The sequence below is a fragment of the Vigna umbellata genome, chromosome 1 (genome assembly GCF_029865625.1).
Source record: "Vigna umbellata cultivar VRB3 chromosome 1, Vumbellata_1.0, whole genome shotgun sequence".
In the NCBI taxonomy this organism is placed as follows: domain Eukaryota; kingdom Viridiplantae; phylum Streptophyta; class Magnoliopsida; order Fabales; family Fabaceae; genus Vigna; species Vigna umbellata.
Genome location: NC_142165.1, coordinates 78,645,141 through 78,655,001, shown reverse-complemented (window position 1 = coordinate 78,655,001; position 9,861 = coordinate 78,645,141). Strand labels below are relative to the sequence as shown.

General features: G+C 37.7%; 1 protein-coding gene across 1 annotated transcript; it reads right to left on the bottom strand.

Moving 5' to 3' along the window:
* Positions 1-6,176: 6,176 nt before the first annotated feature.
* On the bottom strand, positions 6,177-8,295 carry LOC148206502 (anthocyanidin 3-O-glucosyltransferase 5-like). Its single transcript, XM_088104330.1, has one exon. The coding sequence runs from the start codon at positions 7,956-7,958 to the stop codon at positions 6,516-6,518; it is 1,443 nt and encodes a 480-aa protein (XP_087960456.1). The 5' UTR covers positions 7,959-8,295; the 3' UTR covers positions 6,177-6,515.
* Positions 8,296-9,861: the final 1,566 nt, after the last annotated feature.

Below are 9,861 nucleotides of genomic sequence, written 5' to 3'. Positions count from 1 at the left end.
GATATGCTCAAAATCATTTGATTGATGAATTGATTGGGGATCAATGAATCCATAATCATCAGAACGCCCCAACTTATTAGTGACCCCAGACATATACCTGAAATCAAAAATTAACTTTGATATAAGGATACTTGATATATAAATCAATTTTATATATAAATAATTGGTCATAGACTTACATCGTCCATAGTTGAATAATTGAAATATTCAACTCTTGTGTTCCCGACGCAAGCTCACGGACATCTTGGCTATTAAGGTATATTGGGACCTCAGAGCCATGCCCAAATACATTAGCATCATACTGAACCTCCAAAGGCTTATCATCAAGGATGTCAGCAAGTAGATGCAATGAAGAAAGAGGGTCATCCTCAGATAGAGGAATCTTCTGTTGTGCCTGCGTCTATTGTTACATGAAAAGATAAGATAAGTTTTGACATCAAAAACCTTTAAAATTGAGAAGTGTAAAGAAGAATTTCATACCGAGGGGTCAGAAACTGGTTTAACCAAAAATTTAGGCCAAGTGATAAACGACTTATATGCTTGTTCCACAGTGAAAATCTCTTCCGTGGACAGTGGAACCGAGGCATCTGGCATGATCATTTCATCCACTGAGACCTTCACCTCATCCTCTAATAGTTGCATACCATGACATACAGTCGCTGACCTAAACTCTGTTCCACGAGCTACCAGCACCATCTCAGTATCTTCTAAAATGTATAGCAGACATGGACTACCATCGTCCATGTCATCCTCTGGGATGGCTGATGCGGAACAACTTCCTTTGCCGCTTCTCCCTGTCAGAGTAAATGTTAGATTATACAAGAGATAGAAATAATTGCACATTAATGTTTATTAAGTTTACCTGTGGGAGGGGGAGGGATAACATGTTCCTCTATAGGAGACTGCACCGGGCGCATGCTCTGAAACTGCTCCTGGTATAGCATCTGGAATTCAGCCCTCACCTCGGCCCTGATCTCCTGCATAAGGTCTTGTCGGACCTTTTTTGTGATCTCTTCTGTCATCCTTTGTGTATCGCTGTATGAATATGAAGGCTGACGAGAAGAGCTCCCAAAATAATCTGTAATTCCTACTCCAGGACCTGCAGCACGTACACGTCCAGGGTGCTCAGGTCGTCCAATTGCAGCAGCAAGAATATCCTGGCGACCCTCTGGAGTGAATTGGCCTTGGGAGCTCTGCTCAACCAAGGCGTCCTGTAACATTACAAAACACCATTATTCTTTAAATAGTTTAATGTAGTATGTATAATGACAATATTTATTATTTTAGGAACAGTGATAACTTACAATTTTTTCAGAAATCTCTCGTGCAGTGTCGGAAGAGTAGGTGCCCGATGGTCGCATACGGGCCAACTTCCATTTCTCATGTCTAGACGGTGGAGAAGGAGGCTGAGGAGGGCTACCACTCTGAGATGGTGGTATAGCATCTGCCTTTTGCTTGAGGATTTTCTCCTCAAGCTTCCTATACCCACCACGAGATAATAGGTGGGGGTTTTTGTTCTTAGCACTTGTTCCTTGTGCTTTGCTTCTAATTGCCTGTACATACACATTAATTAATCAGTTCATATGATATATATTTGTTAATGAGGAATTGAATAATATGAACTACACTAACCTGCCATTCCTCTGACATCCGACTCTCTTTAAAAACCCGCCAAGTCTCCTCATCAATGGACTTATATGAACTACATGGACTTTTATGTTTAAGGTGTCCAAAGATGTACCTTGATGTCAACTTGCTTTTAAAGTTTCTGAAATTTTCTGCAACAGTTGACAAACACTTATTTCTAAGTGTTGGGACATTTGGAATGTCAAATGTCATCTGAAAAAAACATAATAAAGTTGTATAAGTACAAAATTATCAATATAAACAAATTTTAATTCAAATGCTATTAACTAACTTACCAATATATCTTGCCAAATAATGTTCCGATCACCCTCGGACACATGATCAAAAGATGGAATGAGAATGCTAATCCTATCACGTGCCACTACTCCAAGGTATGATCGGAAGTCATCTGCATGGGGGCCAGTTGCCACACCCGTGGTGACATTCACATTCACCGGAGTTCTTTCACCACTATTTTTCCTCATTAATAGTTGTTTCATCCTAGTGGGTCCTCTAGTGGATCTGGTTGGGGGAGCCTCATCCCCTGAAGAATGTGGATGATCAGCCATATATCTGTCAAAATAAATAACAACATTAAATTTTCTTTCAAGACTTATGTAATATCATATAAATTAACAAAACATGTAATAGTACAGAAATTGAAAATTCATACATAATTCCACGAATAGCCACCGGTAACAACTGTTGCATTAAGACGTGACAATCGTGAGACTTCATGCCAACAAGCTTTAAGTCCTGCATTGACACTAAACTCTTCATATGGATGATTACGTTTTAGAAATCTCCGATGACGCAGATACACCGTCTTTCTTCCATGTTTCAATTGATGAGCTGCAGTGTTTTCTTCACATATAGGACACGCTTTATGACCCTTGACACTGTATCCTGACAAATTACCATAAGCAGGAAAGTCATTAATGGTGCAAAATAACATTGCACGCATCATAAAAGTCTCTGAAGCGAATGCATCAAATATTTCAACCCCATCAACCCACAAAACCTTCAAGTCTTCAACTAGTGGGCTTAGATAAACATCTATGTCATTTCTAGGCTGCTTTGGACCAGATATCATCATAGACAACATCATGTACTTCCTCTTCATGCACAATGCAGGAGATAAGTTGTAAATTATCAATATAACTGGCCAACAACTGTGATTGGTACTCAGATTACCAAATGGGTTCATTCCATCAGTGGCTAAACCAAGCCTAAGATTTCTACACTCTTTACCAAATTCGGGGAATTGTCGATCAATATTTTTCCATTGCTTTGAATCAGCTGGATGACGAAGCAGCCCGTCAATTTTTCTCTCATCTGCATGTCATCTAAGATTTTTAGCATCTTTGGGATTCGCAAACAAACGCTTAAGTCTGGGCACTATTGGAAGGTACCAAACTACTTTCAAAGCAGATCCATTTTTTTCTATCCGACCATTATCTTCACTATTGTTTTTTGACTTGTATCGTGATAAGCCACATTTTGGACACTTTGTCAAAAATTCAAACTCTTTCCTATACAAAATGCAGTCATTGGGACAAGCATGTATCCTTTTATACTCCATACCCATTGGACAAAGAATTTTCTTCGCATCATAATTACGAGTGGGCAGTGTATTTCCATCTGGCAACATTTCATTCAACAACGTCAACAGTTCTGTAAAACTCTTATCAGTCCATCCATTGCTCGCCTTCAAATTCATGAGCCTTAACACCGCTGATAAACGTGTGAACTTAGTTGAACCGACATACAAAGGTGTTTCTGCATCAGTCGACATCGTCTCATACACATGAGCTTTGGCAAAATTTTCTGCTCCAACATCGCGGATCATGTCCTCCAATTTGTCTTCATCCGGTCGATCTTCTTCCATGGTGGAATCAGTAACATTTACACTTTGAGAGTCAGTGGGAAAATCCATTTCTTCGCCGTGCCAGATCCATGTTGTATAGCATCTTAGAAAACCATCACATATAAGATGTTCTCTAATTTGAGTTGCGTTCAACTTTCTCCCATTCAAACAGTTCACACAAGGACATCTAAACTTCACTTCATCATCAGTTCTCCCCTCATTACGTTGCGCAAATTGTATAAATTCCTCTACACCTCTCTCGTACTCAGCACTAATACGTGGTAAATTAATCCAATTTCGATCCATATTCCTAAATATTACATAAATAATATTTTAAGGTTTATAAATAATACAAGAACTACAACACACATTACCAAAACTATAGCAAAAACCATACCATACATTACCAAAACTATAACAATTTCATGCATTATCAAAATTAAAGCAAACATTATACCATACATTACCAAAACTATAGAAACTTCATACATTACCAAAACTATAGCATTATGCAAAAACTAATGAAGAAATCACGTTAAGAATGCAAAAGGACATAAATACCTGGAAGAGGAACGGCGGCGGAGAGGGTGAAAAACGCAACACAACGGCGGCGGAGAGGGTGAAAAACGCAACGAAATCCCGATTTTGATCGGCTAAAACTCGTTTTTATCGTCAAAAATGAATAATGACCGAACAATTTTGAGTTTAAACGGTGAAAAACTCAAAATCTGAGATGATGGGTGGTTCGGAGGAAGAAGAAACGCGAAAACAGTGAGAACGCGCGAGGAAGACGACACTGTTCCAAGTTTTGTTTTTTAACTCTGAACGGGGGAATTTACAGCGGTTCACTACTTAACCGCGGTATAATATAGGTATATGCCGCGGTTTCACGCCCAACCGCGGCATATACTGATTAAATAAATAATCCTAAATGGCATTTTTGAAATTATATTCAAACTATATGCCGCGGTTCAGCGGGCAACCGCGGTATATACCTCGAAATATTTCAAATACATATTAAATTAATTTCAGATAGGAGAATATACCGCGGTTCCTCGTAGAACCGCGGCATATACCCCTGTAACGTCCTCAACACAACTGTCTCCCCAACTGCCTTCTGGGGAATTTCAGAAGTTACAGGGGGTATATGTCGCGGTTCTCTGGGCAACCGCGGCATATACCCCCTGTAACTTCTGAAATTCTCTGACTGGCAGAGAAGTTGAGACGTTACAGGGGGTATATGCCGCGGTTGCCCAGAGAACCGCGACATATACCCCCTGTAACTTTTCAAATTCTCTGACCCAGTCAGCACTTGCAATAAATTGGCAGGGTATATGCCGCGGTTGTGCAGGGAACCGCGGCATATACTCTGTTATTTAATTTTTTATTCATACGTGGCGTCAAAGGCAATGGTTGACTGGAGTATATGCCGCGGTTTGGAGCAGAACCGCGGCATATATGTTCGATTTATTTACAAAACTGCCACCGCGCACCATTATGCTGCGGTTTTCCTTGAACCGTGGCATAATGTGCGCTGTAAAAACCCAATTTTTTACTAGTGATAGCCCGTTTTGCACTAGTGTCACACTCTACACAAAAACATTAGTGCAAAAATAACATTTTATAATAGGTAAAATAGACCTTCTATGAGTGTTCTGACGTTATAGTTGTGGTAGTCATAGAAAATTCACGCTTTCTGTAATGTAATGGGAAAATCTGACATATTACGTTACCTATCATCGAAGGTCCAACCTATTGTGACATATTTTTAATTAACTGTCATAATATATTCAAATTACTATGACGTATTTTTGTTTCTTTGTCATATGATCATCAATTCTATGACGTATTTCTTTTCACCTGTCATAACATATCTAAGATTCTATGACATATATTAGTTCAGTTGTCATAATAATGTTGTTTATAATTAACCTACAATGTCATGTACGTCATATAATGTTTTTTTAAAGGTTTTCCCTATTTTACCATCTATTTATTCAATTTATTAGCAAATCAACAAATTCAGCCGAATAAATAATCTATAAAAACCATTTCATACATTAAATTTTTCAATAATATTTAAAACATTAATTGCACATATACATTACAAATATTACCTAGAAGATTGTAAAATTACATTACATTGTACATAAACCTACACATACAATACTAAATTGTCAATGACGATATCCTACTATAAGAGCTCATAGGTTGCAACTATTTAGTGCATACACACACGTGAACAATATCATGTACTGAAAAACAGTTAGAGAGGCTTTGGCTGCATACGCATGAAAGATATTATTTTAAGAGCTGAGAAGTAAAATTCAAAGGAACTTCCAAAAGTGGATGATTTTCTTTCTGTTTTTCCTAATGGTTTTTGTCCCGACTCAGATTCCTGTGCATTCATTGTACAGAGATATATTTTATAAACTATATTCTTAAAAAAAAAAGTCATATGTTTTTTTATCTGCATATATTACATTATCATTTGGTATAACAAGAAAATATAAAGCATTATATAATTACGAAAAGAGAAAATTCACAGTAACAAATAAGTTTAATTACATACTATCTAAATAACAAAAAGTGCAATATAGTTTTGCCCATAATTATGGAAAAGGAAAACAACAACAACAAAAACTAAAAATGTGAGCTAGTTTATTTTTCAAATTTAATTAAATAATAAAAAAAATAGCAAATTTCAATTGATGATTAACACACTCTAGTAAAATTATTTTTATAATAGTAATGAGGTTAAAAAGAAGAAGAGAATATATACTGAGATTGGCTATAAACCATAACCCTTAAGCTGCAGGAACCTTCGATCATACTTCGACTAGAGTGGAATCACACAAAACATCACTTCTTTCAACTATAACAATCTCTGACGTTCTTTGCATGAGATTCCAATCGAGACATTTAAGCAAGACAAGGAGTAAAAAGGACTTCGTCAACAGAAGCCATTAATTATCATATTTTCAACTACTTTCATTAAGAGAATGGCCCCATAAACATCTCTTCAACCTGAAATTATATTCGCGAGATGAGACAGCGCAACGAGGGACGACCCACCCTTCGACAAAGCCTTCATTGCACTTTGCTGCACCTCTTTCACTCTTTCTCTCACGCGATTGCCCTTCACACTTTCCACTCCCTCAATAACCTCCCTCACCATTTCTGCTATCTCCTCCCTACGCACCACCTTCTTCGTCGGCAACACCCTGGGCCCAACCGCCACGCCCAGCTCCTCCGCCAACAGCGCCGCATTAATCTTTTGCTCGGCGTACAACGGCCATGCGATCAACGGAACACCGTTTGTTATACTTTCCAGGGTGGAGCCCCACCCACAGTGTGAAAGAAAACCTCCAATAGAACGATGACTTAGTATAGTCACTTGTTGGGCCCACTCGGGAACCAGCAGGCCCACTTCTCGAGTCCTCGAAACAAACCCTTCCGGCAAATGCTTCGCCACCTCATCAATCCCGCTACTCCCAGTGGTGAAATACGCCGCATCAGCAACTCCTTCAATGGGCGAGCGCACCACCCAAACAAATCTCTGTTCACTCAGTTCCAATCCCCATGCCAGCTCCTTCATTTGCTCAGAAGACACCGTTCCTCCGCTGCCAAACGACACGTAAACCACCGACTGAGTCGGTTGTTGGTCGAGCCACGTCACCAGCGACTCAGTTGAAGAATTGGTTACTAACTCGGGCTCTCTCACGAGAGGTCCCACAGCGTACACGGGAATCTTCATATTTAGCGCTTCACTTAACGAACCTCCCTCCCTCAGCGCTTCAAGCTCTTCACGTTGAAGCTCCTCCCACGTGTTCACCAAAACGCCGTCGCTTTGTAGGATCCCTTTTCCCATTTTCAGATACTCTGTATACTGTCTGTCGTTCCGGTCCAGCATGGGGTCGACCAAGTTCTCCGGTCGAACCGGTTTGCAGCCCGGAATTTTGATCGGTTCCGTTTGGTCCACGTATTGTCCCTCTACCAGTTCATCCAGAACCGGCGAATAGAGAACCAACGCGAGCATCCAAGCGTGTGAAGCACAGTAGACGTAGCCAAGAATATCGAGTTCTCTTGCTATGGGTATTGTCTCGGTGCTGAAAACATCAACGATGACTGCGGAAGGGCGAGGGGTAATTTCGGAAAGAATTGACCGGATGGCGAGTTTGGCTTCACTCATCACGACGCAGAGGCGAGTGAACACGGCATCGTTTTGGGAAATGAGGGCATTGATGTCTGGTGAAGGAATATCAATGAGGTGGCAGAGAGATGGTGTGAGGAGTGAGTTGAGGATCTGCGCTTCGGCTGGTGAAGTTTGGGAAGTGACGGCGATAACTGTGACTTTGAAGTTGTGGAGAAGGACAAAGCGCTTGGCAAGCTCAATGACAGGGATGAGATGGCCCAGACCTGGACTTGAAACGAGAACCACGTGGGTGAGTTTTGGGGTCTCCATGAAGCTGCTACGACAAGAAACTGTTTAAGGTGTACTGAATCGAAAAACTACAATATGAAGATGATGAAGCAAGCGAAGTAGAAGTTATTTGCTGGGTTAAAGTTATGTGAATTTGGTGATATCATTTAGAGAATGCATTAGAAAACTTGGTATATGAGACGTGGTGGAGAGCTCAGTGAACTATTATAGGTGGGCTGATTCAATATATCTTGTTTTTTCGTCTTTTCGACTTTAGTTCAAAACAATAAATTTCGACATTATTGAAAACGGAGTTTTGAAGTTGTGTGGAGGAGATTTGTGGAGTCGGCTGCGGATGAGGTTATATGGACAATTGGACTTGGAAGAACGTCCACGATCCACGTAATTGTCATTCGAGTGGGTGTATTATATATTAGGAATAAGATAGGTTAACAATTTTTTTTTAATAATTTTTTTACAATAAATAGATTATGCGTTACTATTTCATTGCTTCGTATCACAAACTACCACGGTTGTAAAAAAGTTATAGAAAAAACTTGTTAAAAAAACTTTTTCTTATATTTTTGAGAAATGATTGATATGTACATTTTTTTATCTTATTATCTTTGTTTTTAAATAAAAAAATCATTATTTTATAATCATTTTATTTTTAGGGTTAAATATGTTTCTCCCTTAAGCAAACCTTAATTTATGGTCTTCCAAAACTAACAGAGTTAAAAACAACTGATGTGACTAACATTAGTGTACCACATCATATTTTTTTTTGATACTGAGTCAACGTCTCCTTCTTTGCATCTTCACGCTCAGCTTTTCTCCCTCCTTCCATCTTCCACTCTTCTTCTTCCTCATCAAACCCCTGTCGACGTCGCTGTCACACACCTCTCCTCTTTGGCCACCACCACACACATCGTCGTTGTCACACACCTCTCCTCTTTGGCCACCACCACACACATCACAGCTGCATCGCCCATTCTGGCTCCACTGCAGCATAAATATATATATATATATATATATATATATATATATATATATATATATATATATATATATATATATTTATTGGTTTTTTTTTTACAACCAACATTATAAATATGTTTTCTTAGTTTTAGGTTTGTGAAAAACAGTATTAAATAAGATTAGTTTATTTTACATCATGTGAGAGTTTAATATTTTTGTAATTAACGTGAATTTTTGGGTAAAGGCATCGAAACTGTGATTTTGGTTTATCATAATAGTTGGGTTATCTTTTGAGTTACTAAACAATTAAAAATTGAAAGATGAAAATATTAAATAAAAGGTTAAATTTAAATATTGAATTAGTTGCACTAAGGTGTATATATATATATATATATATATATATATATATATATATATATATAACTATTGACATTAAATTTCATTCAAAATATTGTATATTTAGGAGTTGCCGGTAATAAATTTCAATGTGTGATTCTGGAAATTTTAATAATTAGGAGATATATATAAATGTGGTTAACTATTTTAATTAATAGATAAAATTGTTTCTTATTTATATTTAAAGGATATTTATTTTAAAAGATACTTTTAGATATTGTTATATATTAGATATATTTAAAAATTTTAAAAATATCCCGAGATATTATTAGATATAAATAAATATTATTAAATAATAATAATAAAATATACTATTTGGGGACATATCAAAATCAATTAAAATAAAGATAGTTTTATTTTAATATATATTATGAAAATATTGAGCTTTTGTAAAGGTTTAGAAAAATAAACCCAGTATGCCTCCTATTTATATTAGGTTAAAATACAAACCCTAGGTATCATAAAAAAGAGACAAAAAAAATCCTATTGTAATTGTGAGAGAGGTGTGAGAGGAAGACACTATTTTCTGTTAGGGAGAAGCTCAGGAGTCAAACGGTCAGGAGGGCTTAGA

Excerpts from the sequence above, each read along its gene's own strand:
- LOC148206502 (XM_088104330.1), bottom strand. The coding sequence starts at position 7,958 with ATGGAGACCCCAAAACTCACCCACGTGGTTCTCGTTTCAAGTCCAGGT.